The sequence below is a fragment of the Telmatherina bonti genome (genome assembly GCF_933228915.1).
Source record: "Telmatherina bonti genome assembly, chromosome: 3".
Lineage (NCBI taxonomy): Eukaryota > Metazoa > Chordata > Actinopteri > Atheriniformes > Telmatherinidae > Telmatherina > Telmatherina bonti.
Window position 1 is genome coordinate 29,368,043 of NC_136621.1, and position 17,592 is coordinate 29,385,634.

The 17,592-nt window shown below is 38.1% G+C and overlaps 1 protein-coding gene across 1 annotated transcript; it reads left to right on the forward strand.

Annotated features, from left to right (window-relative positions):
• Positions 1-3,222: 3,222 nt before the first annotated feature.
• Positions 3,223-14,854, forward strand: g3bp2a (G3BP stress granule assembly factor 2a). Its single transcript, XM_079264518.1, has 13 exons — positions 3,223-3,361; positions 5,440-5,558; positions 5,630-5,711; positions 6,205-6,378; positions 6,686-6,776; positions 6,878-6,983; positions 8,176-8,356; positions 8,583-8,684; positions 9,576-9,678; positions 9,781-9,840; positions 9,951-10,079; positions 10,225-10,343; positions 12,734-14,854. The coding sequence occupies exons 2-13, from the start codon at positions 5,464-5,466 to the stop codon at positions 13,010-13,012; spliced, it is 1,521 nt and encodes a 506-aa protein (XP_079120644.1). The 5' UTR covers positions 3,223-3,361; positions 5,440-5,463; the 3' UTR covers positions 13,013-14,854.
• Positions 14,855-17,592: the final 2,738 nt, after the last annotated feature.

The following is a 17,592-nucleotide window of genomic DNA, read 5'->3' on the forward strand; positions in this document are numbered from 1 at the left end:
GATGCTTGCAGTGAAAAAGAACTTAAGTGAATTTGGTCCACCCAGCATATGCAAAACATATGAACATTGTCAAAATGTTGCAGACGGATGCTTTTGTGTTATTTGTTATAGACTATAAGTAAGAATATACTTATTAATACATAAAATGAGACTGATTTCAAAACTAGGCTGCATGGTGGCATAGTGGTTAACACTGTGACCTCAGAGCAAGAAGGTCACTGGAGGGAGGTTCAAACTGTGGCCTTTCTGTGTGGACTTTGCATGTTCTCGTTTGTTTTCATGGGCTTTTTTCTCTCTGGCTTCCTGCCACCATCCAACGACAAGCATGTTAGGTTAATTGGTTACTCTAAATTGTCTTTAGGAGTGAGTGTGAGTGTAAATAGTTGTTAGTCTTTCTGTGTTGGCCCTGTGATGAACTTTCGACCTGGTTGTACCCTGCCTTTCGTCCGATAATAGCTGGTGTAAGCTCCAGTTTCCCTGTGACCCAAGTGGTTAAGAAAATGAATGATTTCTAAACTGCAAACATTTCATGATTAAAAACCAACCACTCTAAAAGAAAAACGCATGACAACATTGATTCAAACTGTATTTTTAATTATAAATCAGGTGAAATTATAATCATGGACTTTGTAAATCTGAAGTCCATATGTCAAATTTCTAATTTCTTTTCTGGTACAGTCCCCCTGTACCCTGTAATCCAAAAGGTATTTTTTGAAAAAAATAAAAGTCCCTATTGGACTAAATAAGTAAATAAGTACCAATAGAACAATTTTGAAACTGACCACGTCTTCCAAATTTCAATATTTTTTGTTTGATGAACAAAGAGTTTGTTGGTTCTTTATTAACAATTTTAGTTACCTTTTTTTTAAAGAAGGAAGACCAAATTTGTTGTTGTCTTATAAGTGTTGCCCCACACTTCTACACAATAAGTCATATATGATAGTATGAAGAAAAAGTATGTTTACAGACTGAGTTTAGCAAAAAGACAAAGCTCTCAATGTACTGGTTGATCTGCACTCCTACCCACACCTATAGTCATAAGCTGTGGGTAATGACAATAGACTGTATATAAAAAGATGGACAGAGCCTCCATGACATCACCCATAGGTTTCTAAAGAGCTTAACTGAAGCTTGGTGGGTGGTTCCTACCATCGCCATCTTGGCAGGGGCATGTGTGTCATCTTGCCTGGAAAATACAAATATGGGCAAAGAGCTAGAGTGGAGAGGGGGGCTGTGAGCATCATGGTGGATGATTGACATTGAGCAAACTCCGAACTGCCTGTAGCTAAGAGCTTACCAAGCTAACCTGGAGATAACAGGAGCTAACCAGCTAATGGAAGTAAGGGGGTAAAGCTAAATCACATTGTTAACCAGCTAAAAACCGCAGTTGTTCTGTGTTCTTCTAACTTGAAGCGAGAGATCGAGTACCTGTCAATCAAAAGGACACACCCCTAATTATGCCAAATTTTGTGATTAAATTACTTTTAAATGGGCAAGTTAGAAAAAATTCACTCCCCCCACAGTTGTCATGAAGGTAAACCTGACCTATTAAACCTAAAATGACTTTTTGAACCAGGCTGCAAACATGTTCATTTCTGTTGTGAAGTTGACCTTTTTAACATGGGAGTCTATGGGGATTTGCTCTGTTTTGCAGCCAGCCCCTTGTGGATGAAGAGGGAACTCCAGTTTTTTGCATTTCCGCATAGACTTCACTTTTAACCACAGGCGGCTGCTACTTGGTAATGACCAATAGAATGAGGCAGTAAATACAAGTGCCTGAAATTAGTATCCTCAGCAGGGTGGCGGGGCTCTCCCTTAGAAATAAGGTGAGAAGCTCAGTCATCTGGGAGGTGTTCAGAGCTGCTGTTCCTCCTCATCGATACGCACCAGATGAAGTGGCTAGAGCATCTGGTCACGATGCCTCCTGGATGCCTCCCTGGTGAGGTTTTCTGGAAGAAGGCCCCAGGTAAGACCATAGACTGTATATAAACAGAGGGTAAGATCCAGGACACGCTGGTGAGATTTCATCTCTTGGCTGGTATTCGGAATCATTGTTAATTATTCTAATGTTGTTGGATTAATGAATGTTAATCAATCTGGAAGACACATTTAATTGGCCAGACATTACCCTTAGTCTATGCTACATTATAGTATTAACACTATATGCTCTTGGAGTTATCTTTGTTAGTTGACCAATCCTAGTTAGGGAAGTGCTTTATGTTAATATGGCTGACTGTGAATTGTTTAAGTCTAAACGCTTTTAAAAATGTGTTTCATGACTTTTCCTAGTCGGATCAGCAAGTATTTCTTTCTGTATTGACTATTACTGCCAACCTGCAAACTGGAGGTTTCACTGTTAATAGTCAAGATAAGTAATGGAGGCTGGTTACCACTGACTGAAGGCCATATTGCAAGTTGCTTAAACATTTCCTTTATTCACATCATGCTATTCCTCCACAAGCATGTTGTTGAGATCAGATTTGAATAAGTTGCTTTTATCAAAATGAAGCAGGGTGCTCATCACAGAAAATGAAAAATAAATTAAAACACTTTAATCTAATGCCGTCTTCAAATGAACCGCTAATTATGGAGTATTACTCACAAATCTGCAAAGTTAATTTCCTTGATGCTTTTGTGTGAGAAACTGATGGTGTTTAAGGGCATTTGCTGAAATGTTGATTTTTCTTATTAAGATTTTCAATATTAAAAAAATCAAACGTTTCAGGAATCTTTTTCACAGAAAGTTGATCTCTTCATGACTCAAATATATCATGAGTAAAATGGACAGTCACTATATGCATTATGAAATGAAAGGCCAAGATTCCAAGAAAATCGGGGCAATATGTTAACAAAAGCAGACCAGTAAAGCCAGGCAACTGTCTATAAAAACTGTTGACCAAATGGGTTTTAACAAGCTGGAATTTTCTTCAAGAAAAAGTAATGGAAGCCAAATGACAAACTAAATAAATTAAATGCTAGAAATACAGCATTGCTGCATTTCAAATGGTTTTTGGCTTTCAACATTACAAAGTTAAAGCAGCAGTAGATGTGGTTATTGACCTGACGTCATGCTCTATGCCGCTTAGTGTAAGCAGCCTATTGGTTGAATCGGTACAATGGGGGCTCCCTGCCCCAGATTGCAGGGGTAAAAAAAAAAAAAAAAAAAAAAAAAAAGCAAATCGAACCTATCACTTTAAATGTTCAATCTCTGGTACAGCAGAGATCACGTACTGGTGGTTCGTGGAGGACGGGAAGCTTGTTATTTCATCTGAGATACTTGTAGCTCAGAGTAGTTTACTGCCGGTTATTTCTACAATATTATTTCATTTAATTCTGTCTACATAGATAGCTCCTTCATAAGGTAAGTTAGCCATCCTTTGAGCCAAGTTAGCTATAAGCCTACCGAAATGCTAACATTAGCTAGCTCAACGTTAGCTGCATTTTCTTGTCTAAACTACAACTGCTCGGCCGTAAACAATTGTCATTCAAACTTTCCAGCTTATTATTTTCCTTCCGTTCAAGTGACGTGCATTAGACGCGTACAGAAAGATGTTTTATTAAGTTTAAAGTCGATTTAGTCAACCCTACCTTTCTTTGTTGTCCAGAGGCTAGGATAACACCAAACTCGTTTCATTGACAGGGGTGCGATACAGTGTAAGTTTGGGGGTAATGGTGTTTCCATGCGTTTTCAAGTATGGAAAAGCTTTGTTTAGAGCTGCACATATGGATGAGGAACTATAATCGTGAAATTAAATAGACGGTGAACTTATGCTATTAGCTCGCTACAATGGCCATCACCTGGTTTAATGTCATGTCGCCTTGATGGATTTCACTGCTCACAATCTGTATCTAAGTGGACTTTGAGGAATGTAGATTAAAGTAACATTTTCTCAGTCACCCACTTTACTTGACGTTTGAATACGGACGAATGTTTGCTGAGGTAAAACGCATTGTAAAACTATTAATGTAACCACCTTTAGAGGAAATATGACGACGCCACAAGTTAGCCAGCGCTCCAGCTAGCTAGCTAGCTCAAGTAGCACTGTCGCAAGCTTGCTTCTCTGTCTGCGAGTTAGCGTTAGCCATTTCAGGTGACAGCAAAGAGGCCGGCATATGGGAAAATCTCGGTTCCGTGTTTTTACCATGTAGATAGCATCGCGGTAGCTGCTATTGTGGGAACACCGTGTACTTGAAATTTCTAAATGTTGAGCAGACGAAGAAAATAATTAAACCGTCACATCCCATCGACTGAACATGCGACAAATGTGAAAGATGATAAAATATTATTAGCACTGATATTAAAGGCCTCTTTGAGCAGGCAGTTCATCTACAAAGGGTTGCGTAGATGTGTGCGAGACATGGTATTTGATATATTGATTTATAAAGAAGGGTTGTGTTGTAGTAAGTAATTTTCTTCATTCATGAACTTGAACGTCTGCGCCAGTAGCTTCCCCTTTTCATCAACACAACCAGTTTCTCTTTGTCTCATTGGATGATTGTGATGGCGCAGTTTGAGTGTTGGCCTGTTTGTTAGCCATTGTCAAAACGATTTCTATTGCTGATGAGATTATGATGACATAAAATAATTTTTTGTAAATGTTTTGACATTTTTAGTATTTTGTATTTTTGACAGCTGTTTACATTGTCAATATATCATTTAATCTTGGTCGAATTTGTGGTTTGTCAGACTTCATAGTGCTACTGCTAGTATCACTGCTACTCCTACAAGTACCTAAATAGAAATAATATAAATTATAATTAAAAGATTCTTTTATCAGGGGACTTTAATATATACGTGTATACTAAAATGTTAATATCCGTTTACATTTGATAAATATTGTAAGGTTGATATTTTCTGCTAACATCTGTTAAAATGTGTAACTATAACACATTTTTTTTAGCAGTGGATTTTATACTCCCACCATTATAAGTTTTCAAGAAAATCAACAAAATAGAAATACATTTGAAATTTCTGTTTGCGTCACAAAATTTGTCCTAAAATTACTAGTTAATCAGTTATGTTTTGAAACCAAATTGATATTGGTCAGTTATAAGGAAGTTAGTGCAGACAAATGAACAATTGTTCTCTTGAAAGGCAATATTCTGAATACCTGAAATTGTACTTCCTGTACTTGCCAGTCAGACACATTGGCATTGCTTAGATGAGGCACATTAATCTTTGTGCTGATAAGGAATTCCTGAAAATGATATGAAAATAATGTAAATAAATAAATAGTAAATAATGCTGCATTACTCTGATGTAATCTTGAGAAAGTTTCTTCCATATCAAGCAGTTATTATTAAAAGTTTCCATCTAGGACTAATAACCATGTACTTCAGCTTTGCAGCAAGTTCCTTAACCCACAGTAATAAACCCCTGGCTTGCTAAATGTGTGTTTGTCTGTGCATATTAAATCATGTTACTTCTCTCTGTTTCAGCACTTAATATTGTTTACCAAAGAAATGGTGATGGAGAAGCCAAGTCCCCTGCTTGTAGGGCGGGAGTTTGTGAGGCAGTATTACACACTTCTAAACAAAGCACCAGATTTTCTGCACAGGTAACTACAGCAATATGAGGTCATAATGGGATGGATAGTATATCTAGGTGTTAATACTTTTACGCCACCAGGTTCTATGGGAGGAATTCATCCTTTGTTCATGGAGGACTTGACCCAAGTGGGAAGGTGGCGGAAGCAGTTTATGGCCAGGCGGTAGGTATTATGGTCCAATCATTGATGATTCACTTTGAAAACGCTTTTTAACTAAGATGTTATGTAATTCAAAAGTGAGAAATATGTTTTTATTCAACCAAATAATTAGCTCAAAAGTAAACAGTATTGATATGATTCACAAGCAAGCTTTTTTTTATTAATCGTTTTTTTTTTATTTCTATACATTTAAAATGGGGGAAAAAAATTCCTAAGCAGATTTATGCATCTAAAAGTAAAACCATTCATTGGCTAACATCATTGATGTTCCTCAGGTTTGAAAATCAGGATGATATGCCAGAATTGTATTTTGAGATGAAATAAAGAATAGAGATAAAATCAAGAATCGTGTTCACAGATTGTGTGAAATTATTGGGATAAAAAAACTGACATGATCATTGATTGAAATCCCAATTTTATTTTGAACTCCAACAAAGTTTGATCTTTTCTCTGCATTTGTCCCATCTTTCTTCATGGTTTTTACCTTATGTCTTAGGAAATCCACAAGAAGGTCATGTCACTCCAGTTCAGTGAATGCCACACAAAGATTAGGCATGTTGATGCTCATGCCACGCTGAGTGATGGAGTGGTTGTGCAAGTCCTTGGTGAACTGTCGAACAATGGTCAGCCAATGAGGAAATTCATGCAGACATTTGTGCTTGCTCCAGAGGTTAGTATTTGAGTTTTTAGGCCGGTACACAGGTATAAATTTTTGGGAGTATGAGTAATATTATCAAGATTCACGGCATACTTGCCACATATGGATCTACAAGAAAATATTTTTATTTAAAAAAAAAAAAAAAAAAAAGCAGTACTATAACTCCAGGTTGTAACAGAATCACTTTTCTTCAAAACTTGGTTTGACAAGGGTAAATGTTAACCTGGACAAGAACCCAAAATGAAAGTACTCCTTTATAAGTGCATCATCCTGGGGTAATTAAAATAGTTGTAAGTTGTTTGTTTCATATGTTCCCAAGGGTTCGGTGGCAAACAAGTTCTATGTCCACAATGACATCTTCTGTTATGAAGATGAGGTCTTTGGAGACTCTGAGGCTGAGCTTGATGAAGGTACGATGCCAAATGCAATTTTTTTTTCTTGTAACTTTTTAACTATGTGTTCTCCTATTTTTAAAGTGGGAGTGCTCATTCATTTGCTTCCTTTTATCTAGAATCAGAGGAGGAAGTTGAAGAGGAGCCTGAGGAGAGGCAGCCGTCTCCTGAGCCACTTCAGGAAAGCCCCAACAGTACCACCTACTATGAACCTCACCCTGTCACGTATGCAAAATTCATCACAACCCTAAACAAGAAAAGAAAATTTTAGGATATGAACAGGATATGTCATGGTTAATCTGCCAAAACGTAGCAAAACACTTGGTAAATGAACAACACCAGATGCAATGTATTTCATTGATAGTTGGAGACTATCGTGCCTTAGTCCAGGGGTGTCCTGGACCAGCTCCGGTCCTCAAGCCCCACATTCTTTTGTTTTTCTATGTCTCCCTGTTCCAACACACTTGATTTAAATTAATGATTACTTTTGTAGAACTTCATAGGCTGATGGGTCCATTTAATTTGAGTCAGGTGTGTTGGGGCATTGATACACTGAAAACCTATAGAAATGTGACCCCTGAGGACTGACTTTGGATACCTCTGCATTTGTCTGTTTCATGGTCACTAACATAACATCTATTTTACTTGGATAACATTATTTCAGATGAAAATATGTTAGTATATGAAAGTATTCTAGTTGCGGTCCCTTCCGTTAGATATTGTATCACCAAAATATGATGTAAGAATTTATTCATGATAAATATATTCATGTCTCTTTTTAATAGATGTTAAAACAGGGTTTGCTATTGTGTAAATTACTTTTATCTCTGTGAATTAGTAGTTTAATTATCAGTGAAGCATGTTAAGCTGGTAGTTTAACCCAATGTACGAGCAGAAGACATGTGCATTCTTGTGAACATAACTAGACAGTGCCTGATGAAAACTCTGCTTTCAACTAAAAGAAAATAGATTATCTAAGCACTTCCACCTTTTACAGACAGACATTGGTGGTACTGCTGATTGTATGCTGCCTCCATTTAAAAAGAAAAAATTGTCAAAGAAGAAAAAAAACAGATCTTACTTATTAGATTGTGATGAAACAGTGCTAGTCACTTAATTCACTGGTTTAATTGAATTATTTCACAGCAACTGATTTTTAAGGTTTACAAAAGTAGCTGTCTGTGATGTCAATGTGGTTCTCACATTTTGAGGTTTCTTAATGTACCTCTGAAGAATCCAGCTATCAGTTTTACATTTAAGAAATACATGAACATTGTTCTACTGATATTGGCTCTGTTTAGCAAATGCTGTCAAACTGTTAAGTGAGCCGACAGTATGAATATGGTTTTAATTTAATGTAGTGGGTTTGACCTTTTTGAACTGTGTAGAAATAACACTTCAGATTTTTGCTCTGCAGCAATGGTGTTGAAGAGGCCATGGAGGAGCCAGCCACAGAGCCGGAGACAGAGCCTGAACCAGAGCCCAAAGCAGAGGAGATGAAGCTCGAAGAAGATGAGAAAGTTATGGAAGAAATGGAGGAGAAGGCACCATCACCAGCACCTGTTGAGTCTCCACCGAATACACAGGAGACGCCCAAGGTGGGTTGATGTGCCTGACAGATAATTCACTTTCCAGTAATTTTGAGTTCACATGGCCACATTTGTCTTAAGTTTACTAAATCTGAAATGTAAATATGACCCTCGTAAAACCGTGCTCTGTTTAGTATGTTCCTATTCTACATTTAAAGAATGACAAAGTTTGACAAGTCTGGTGACTAAGTGTAGTCAGTGTTGCCGTAACAATGCATTTCTGCATTCCTAACAGACTTTCTCCTGGGCTTTGGTGACCAGTAAAAACCTGCCTCCTACTGGATCAGTCACTTCCTCTGGAATGTCACCACATGTTGTTAAAGCGCCAAGCTCACAGGTAAATGACTTTGATGATTTGATTTTAATTATTTTCTTTCCTCCCAATGTGGCACCGACAACGACGAGCTCACAGTCCCAACAACGGATTGACACAACTAACTCAATTGTATCACCTGCGCAAGAATCAGGATAAAGAATAAAGCATAGTCAACGAGCAAAAGCCTTAGAAGCAGTGTCAAGTGATGGCAAAAACATTCGTAATAAACTCCAGACGCATACGCTGCAACAGGTATCTACCCGTGAAACATCATACGGCCTTAGTTCCCCCAGATGGAAAGAGATCACTGCTGCGGTTGCCAAGCACATCTTACACATAACTGATGACTGACACAAAATTACACAATTTTATATCGTTATGGGGATATAGAATGAGCTATATCGTGATATGAGATTTTGGTCATATCTCCCAGCCCCAGACCTGACCAACTGAGAAAAGCCCAGATAATCTGGAACAGTGTTAAAATCAGTCAGTTGTACATCTTTGACCAATATATGACTTGAGTTATTTCTCTTTTGCCATTCATTTTTTAAATGCAAATTAGCCACAGAAATTAAATTAGAAGTAAGTGAACCATTAAATGCAAAGTATGTCAACAAAGAGTGTCCCAAATTGACCCTTTAGGGCATCTGTCCTGGAGGTTCTGCATGTTTCCTGACACAATACACCTGAATCAGATTGAGTCAGCCTGTTTAGACAGCATTTGACAAGAGGCTATTGAGGAGAGCTATTTAATTTGTACCAAGTATGTTGGAGTGGTGAAACTTGCAAAACCAGCAGGACTGCGGCGCTCAAGGACTAGTGTTGGGACAGCTGTAAAGCAACTTTGACTTTGCCTGATCATATATGAAGCTGTGATATAAATTTTCACTCAACATTTTTTTTATACAGCCCAGAGTTGAAGCTAAGCCGGAGACACAAGCAACACCTCTTCGCCCCAGAGACCAGCGTGCACGTGATAGACCGACCTTCACTCAGCGTGGTCCCAGACCTGGTAATGCTTTCCACACAAATTAAGTTTTTGGGGAGAAATTAAGGTTCCACCAGGCTTTTATTGGGTGTGTTTTCACTATCTGCATGTTTCTGTCACAATTAGATGGTGTTGCACCTACAGAGTCACAAACGGGGAAACCACACTTGAGTTTTGTTAACAAAGGTATATATGACTGTTTTTAGATCACATTTCTTTATTCCTAGAAACGATTATACTGTAGTCAGTGATACTGATGATGTGCTGCTGATCTGTACAATTGATTTGACCTGCAGGTGGCAGAGATGTTGAATCTGGTGACATGGACAGCAGGAGGATTGTCCGGTACCCTGACAGCCACCAGCTATTTGTTGGCAACCTCCCACATGACATTGATGAGAATGAGCTCAAAGAGTTCTTCATGAGTAGGTCTTTTTGAAGGATTAATCCAAATCATCCATGTTATTTCTGCCTTCCTTATTTTGTTTTGTTTTTAAAGAATGATTTAAAATAAAGCCTTTATGTTGTCACAGACTTTGTTTTTTTCTTTTTCTCTCTTTCTCATTGCAGCATATGGAAATGTGGTAGAACTGCGAATCAACACCAAGGGGGTTGGTGGAAAGCTGCCGAACTTTGGATTTGTGGTCTTCGATGACTCTGATCCTGTTCAAAGAATCCTGGGGGCCAAGGTAGAAGGGGCATGTATCAACATTTCATTACCCACTTTCATTCATTTGGTGGTGGTTTGGTGAATTTCTTTTTTTTAAAAATTTATTTATTTAATTAGGCCCAAGCATCAAAGGCAGTGTAAAGGCCTATTGAAATGCTACCATTCATTTTTTTTTGTTTCATATGCCCCAACTGAAGCCACAACACTTAATATTTTAATGGTTAGTGCATGTTTGGGGGAGAAATTGTTTCATCAACACCACCTATTGTGTCTGCCTGCGAAATTCAGTTTTCATCATCCAAAATCTTGTGCTACATCAGAGAAAGTACACCTCATGAAAATATATCACAGGAAGTGATATATTTTATTTGTGGACATATTTCTCTGAGCTTCCCATCACCAAACTCAAATTTTGCAACTGAGTAGAAAACAGATTGACATGTCATTTATATTAATATTGTGACCCTTGACTGCCTGTTAGAGGCAGCGTAGCAAAGTTCTCTTGCACCATGATTCAAGCTCTAAATCACCCATAATGAGGGTTATCCCTCATTAATGTAAAAATTTCCATGAATTTTTGTGAAGTCAACTCCTAGCCTTGATACGGGAAGTTACTCAGTACTGCAAATTACCCAAGTAACATTTATTTAGACTGGTGAAAGTCCTGCATGAACACATTTGTATGTCAGTATCAACTCATAGTCGCAGCACTACCCAACATTATTGGAGATGCAGCCTAATGTCAGTCAAAAGCACTTCAAGGTGATGAAACAGGGCATTCTGCATTAAGACTTGTCTTTCTCTCTTTTCTCTTCTTCATGCTTCATGTGAAGCTGCAGCAACAGAGAAAAGAACATACAACTTTGCTGTTATGCTGAGCGGACACTGTGCGATTTTAGAAATCTGACTGTTGGGGAAATGCTCCCACTGCACGACCGGGTTTGTCCCTCGTACTCTATTTGACCCTACGACATGTGTACTCATACTGTACGACTGCTGTCAGCCACGATTATTGACAACCACGACTACTTGTCGGCGTCAGTCGGCATGTGACGGCACAACGTGCTCGAGTGTGAACAACAAAAAAACAAAAAGGTTCCTAGTACCTATGACAACCACAGCATGCCTGACAACAAGATGGCGAGAGGGCAGCAAGTTGTTGCAGTTGTGTGCGCTGTCTTGTGCGCTGAAACAAAATAAAAAAAGAAAACCTTGTGTTCTCTCCATAGCTCTACTAATCTCTCTTCTAGCAGCTGTGTCCACCGCACACGTCTGAAGTTGGGGTTGCCCACCATTGTTTAAAGCTCCACCAGTGTCTTCTGTGCAGGTGCAAACGTAGAATCGTGACATAACACCACTCACACTGTACGAGCGACGGCGAAACTTTCTGACATGCCAGAAGTTTGATCGGGAGGTCGCAGCATCATCGTTAGAATGTAGTAGCAATTAATCCTTCCTCGTGAGTGTTCTCACACTGTACGGCTTACGACCTCCCGACCGGACATTCCGACGCTACAATGTTTCCACGATGACGCAGCGTGGTCTGCGACAGCAAAATCATTGTGAAATCCCCTCAAAATCGCACAGTAACCGCCCGGCATTAAACTGGCTTTTTTATGCAGATGCCTTTTCATCAAAATAATCTTAGAAGTGAAGAGTATAGAAAAGTTATCGGAGTGAAAGAGTCTGCAGCAGACTTTTGCTTGAAAATGCTTTGAATATCATTTGGGATTAAGTCTGAGCTCTACTCTGGTCAGCGGTGATATGAAAGATCAACTCTCATACTAAACATGGGCATGTTTTCATTAGTCATGCAAATAAAATTAGATTTGTGTGCACAAAGTGATTTATGCTTTAACATTTATGCCAGACTGGAGATGATTGAGTGGAAAAAGGAAGCATTGATGTTTGTGCGTAGTGTCAGTAGAGACTCCTGGCGAAATGGTAATGTGTATTTTTCACTTGAGTCATACTGTACTATGCCATAGCATGTAATGAAAAATGTCATTACAGCAACTGGTTCTGCATCATATCACTAACATGACTGTAACATCAGTTCTGCAGAGATCACCCATAACCCAAAATGTAAATAAAATACAATACAGTTTATGGTGCTTTAAGGCCTTGATGAACAAACTCATTCGTCAGTTCATTTGGAAAAAGTTGAGAATCTTTAAATGAAATCTTAATTTTTATCTTAAAACACCATTCACCCAGTTCCATCAATCCCATCTTTTTTTTTTTTTTTTTGTTACTCGCTCAAATATTTTTCCATCCCCAGTTGTTTTCACCATCAGAGCTAATATCCTTTCACTGGTAGGGTTTACATAAAGCTCAATAAACTTTTGTGAGCTACCAAGTAAATGACTTGTAAGTTACTAAGCAGTGACCGTACTGTTCTTCCTGCAGCCCATCATGTTTCGAGGTGAGGTGCGCCTGAATGTGGAGGAGAAGAAGACAAGGGCAGTGCGTGAACGAGAGACCCGAGGTGGTGATGAACGCCGAGACATGAGGCGCAACGATCGGGGTCCTGGAGGTTCACGAGGCGTCATGGGAGGTGGAATGATGCGTGAGCGGGATGGAAGGGGACCGCCATCTCGAGGTGGCATGGCCCCTAAACCTGGCATGGGCTCCGGAAGAGGCTCTGGTGGCCAAGGAGACGGCCGCTTCACAAACCAGCGGCGCTGAGAAGAGCACCACCTGCTGAGTGGAAGTAGTATTGTGTTCTTCATCTTCAACCGTTCCTGCTAAGGAAAAGAAATCTTCATGTATAAAGTATATATTTGTTTTCTTTTTGTTTTTATCTTTTTGTTTTTGGTGTTCCCTCTTCTTGCTTTGGAATGTGACAGCCTGTCAACAAGTTGTTTGTGAAATAGACAAAACAAGATAAGCAAACAAAAATTTCGCCTATTAGTTGTGAGCTGAGCATCCTTGTCGGGTTTCTCAAGAATTCACAAACTGTAATTTGTAAATCCACGATAAAAGGCAAACCATCCGGGAGTAATCTGCCACATTACGAGGGACTGATAAGACTTCAAACTACAATACCACAGTCGATTATTTTGAAAAGAGATTATATGCTTTGACTTAACAGGGGCGTTGCTTCAGAAAATTCCTCTTTTGCACATTTTATATTGTAGTTTTCTGCCTGTTACTGTTCAATTGTGAGATGCAACATTTGTGCAGTTCCAGAGGAAAGGCTTGCTGTTTACTTTTCCCTTTTAAGAGAACACTGCTTCAAAATTGCATAATGCACTCATCAATGTGCACTAATGGGTACTTTGTCATGTTCCATTGACATCCATACTCGGAACACAGCTGGAGAGACTTCTTTGGTCTCAAAGTGAACCGACTTACTGGGTCAGGCCTCTTTCACAGCCTGACTGCTGTGACCAATGTACTTATCACACCTTTTGACCCAAAACTACGCTTGAAATACTGTTGGATGGACATGAGGACAAGCAACTCTACATTCTATTTTTCATTTGTAAATTAAATAAAAGTTAAAATCCTGGACTTTCACCAAATAAGTGTGGGACAGAGAAGGAGCATTAGTGGTAATGATGGTGGCTCACTCTTTTCTCTTTTCTTTTTCCTGATTCAAGGTTTTGTTTTTGCTTTTTTCTGCCAGCTTGACTGCGAAATTGGGATGAACGAAACCTTCCCTCCCTTCCTGTCTCGAGTGCAGAGTAACCGAATAAATGTACAGCAAAAATCCTAATTTACTGTACGGTTTGCTTTTCTGTGCATAATTAGATTTTCTTGACTTGATAAAAGCATGATGGTGCCTTCTATTTCACCTTTTCCAGTCTTACTGAAGCGTAAAGCGGTTCGGGGCTCATTGCCTCCTGGTATACAGAGCTGCTTATTTTGAACTATATTCTGCTAAAAGCAGACTTTAAAAAAATTATACTCACAGTATTCATAAGATTTATGTTTTTCAGGTGCATATTTAATTTTTCCATACTGTTTTACTACCTAAGATGATCTGCTGTGAGTTTTGTACTTTTATTTTGTTGTAATTGTCTTTTCTGGGTTTTGTAGAGACAATAGGTGCCTCAAGTTCTGTTTGACAAAGATTATTAGAGGTGCATCTAAAGAACTTTCCCCATCCGTCTCTGGGGGGGGAAGAAAAAAAAAAAAAAAACCAATGGAAAAAAAAAATGGTACATTAAAGATGGTAACAGTGAAAGCATGGTCCTTAGTTTATCTGCTCATGGTTCTGCATGACCATGATTTCATTGAGCGAAGGTTTTGAAACAGCTAGTCTGTGAAATTCACAAACTGTTTGTCCTTCAGCCCGAGGTTTTCCGCACCTTGTGGCAACATTTGGGTTCATCCATCGACTCAATGTTGTCGATGTTTGTCGTGAACAATTTTATAATCTCTGGGTTGGCGGGCCACAGCTGCAGCCTAACAGTCAAGTTAAAAAAAAAATTGCTCACTTTTCTATTGTCACTGCATTTGTATTTTCATATGGTAATTGTTCGCTATGCTTTATTCCCCCCCCCCCCCCTTTTTTTTTTTTTTTTTTTTTTTTTTTTTTTTTTTTTTTTTTTTTTTCCCTCCATTCAAGGCAAGTTTATATTCTGTGGATGCCAAAGTAGTTGGTTCCTGTCTGGTTCACAAGTATCCTTTTGTTTTTGTACTGTTAGGAAGGGAGAGAAGGGCTTTGGTCTCAGCTTGAAAGGATAACATGGCAGATGTTATTGCTATGATTTGTTATCTTGCACTGAAAATGGGAAGTGAAAATGATGTAGCATTTTTCTTGACAAATATACCAAGGTCTTCCTTGTCTGGTGGTATTGCACTAATTCCAATATTTCTAGGACAATCTGTTGGTCAAAACAAAGCCTTTCTAAATTTCTCATCTGGCAGCAAACCAAATCTCAGCTAAAAATGTTTACTCTTGTGCATAATTAAAACAATGAAATGTAGACAACATGTTTAAGGTGGGTTCCTTGGCTGCTTTACCTTACAGATTGGGTTTTGACCTTATGTTATAGAAAAATTACTGCTCTTAGTCTGAGTGTGTTTTTCTCTCACTGAGAGCCTCAACCTCAGTATTTGTCAGGTAATTATTTAAAATGGACACTTGACTGCAGTCATTGATTTTTTTTGTCTGAGTGGTGAAGAAGAGCCATCATGCTTTCAGACCAACCTTGGGCTTTTGTTTGTGTGAGTAAAATGAAACTTGCAGTCAGATAATTGGTTTTTCTATGAGCTATTTCTAAGACTTTTCCCTTCCAAGCTGTAACGGATCGTCACAGGAAAATAAATTCATTTTCATGTGATGTAAATTTTAAATTAGTGGATCCTCCATTACAAATCTTTCCAATCCTTTCTGGGTGGAAGCAGAAGTTCCTTCTTGGCTTTAGCAGATGTGGTAAACAGCTGGCTGCCATCTTAATTTTATTGTGTTTACCCTTTAACTTGTTGCTAGTACAAAACTGTTGCAGGTGGAGAATTTATTTGTCCTCCCCCCCCCCTTAGTTTAGATTTCTTTTTTATTCAAGTTTTTCCTTTACATTCTGAATGTGTTGGATTTAACATACAATAAACTACTGATAACACCGCTCACACTACGAGTCATGTTTACAGGTAACTCCTTAAGAGGCTGTTAAGTTCCTGCAGGTTGATGAGAAACATTTGTGAAGTAAAGGAACCATGTCCTGTTTCGATCTTTGTTACGTCTTTTTTTCCAGTATTCTTCTTTTAAGTCCTCCCTTTTTAAAACTTGATTTACAAGGGTCCTGTTTTTTGTTTTTTTTCTTCTTTGGTTTACAGGAAATGACATCTCTAATGTTTTTTTTTTAAACATTGTTTCCAAGTTCCTTTTGGATCAATTAAGTGATTTATTTAAATATTTTTAGACTTCATGTCCTCATTTATAATTTATTCTCTGACTAGCATCACCTCAGCAGAGATAATTACCTAGTTATTGTGATGACAAGATATTTTTTATTTCAATGTTTCAGAATTACTATTCATACAAGCATTTGTATAAAAGGAAAATCCATAGTTGTACACTTCATGCATGCATATATGTCAAGTCATGTTTAATTATATAAATTCCTTTTCAGTTTTAACAGGGTGAAGGTTCATTTATGTAAAATCAAGTCAGCATAGGACTTCTTCAGCTTCCCGTTGGATTCCCATGGTTTTCTCCCAGATCTAAAACCCATTGGGAGGAGAAACTTGACCACCTCTCTGTTAATTTAAAATAATTAACCTTATCCATAATAACACTATCCCTTAAACCGGATTAGGTTGTGGGAACATAAAGCATAATAAGCAGGTAAAGGGGGTGTTTTGCTCTTTTCTGAACTGTCATGGTGTTGTCAAGTCAATGTTGTTTCTTAATTAATCGTCCTATTGTGTTGAGATAAAGTTTCTTTTGGATTACCTCTTGATTTGAAGAGTTTCAACATAAGAAATTTAGGTTGCAGTTGAATTCTGTTAATTGTTCATTTCTTGAAGTTTTTCATTGATCCCTCGCAATGGGTTATTCTCAGCAGGAAAAAATATTGTGCTTTAAAAAAAAAAAAGTAACAAGTATCGAAATAAAATTTTAATTTATGTTTTGCATTGATGATTATTGATCCTATAAAAACTGTCCAGTGGGCTTTATCTCCATGCTTAATGTGTAAGTGTAAGCAAGTACGCCTACTTTTAAAAGCGGTATTGGGGAACTCCACTTTATACAGCATTAACATGGAACACATAGATTGATTCAAGGACCAACAGAAACATGATGAAAAGAATATCAAGAAATACAGAAGGTAGAGGACACAAATATGAGATGTTTAGACATATCTGAAAGACTTATCTGAAGACCTGATAATGCAAATGTGACAGTCATGACCTACTCCACATGAGTTGCATTTAATTTAAGTGGCCAAGAAGACAGAACAAAGAAGAAACCTCAGTTAGTGGCTACATTTTCATCACAGTCACCCGTTATATTACAGTGGTTATCTAACCATGTTTGTGAATTTTGCTGAATTCTTTCTGTGATGTGTGTATGTTCTGATAAGATGAAATGCAAAGTATTAGCAGTATCACTGTATGGGAGGCTACTTATTTGATTAGTTTTGATTTACACTTGAATACCCTAATACACACACACACACACACACACACACTGTTCTCCTTTTAACAGTGCTCATTTGTGGTACAATTAAATCACAAGGCTAACTAAAAAAAAAAAAAAAGAAAAAAAATGCTTCAGGTAGTTACGTTTAAATGCTTCATGAACACTGTTTTCA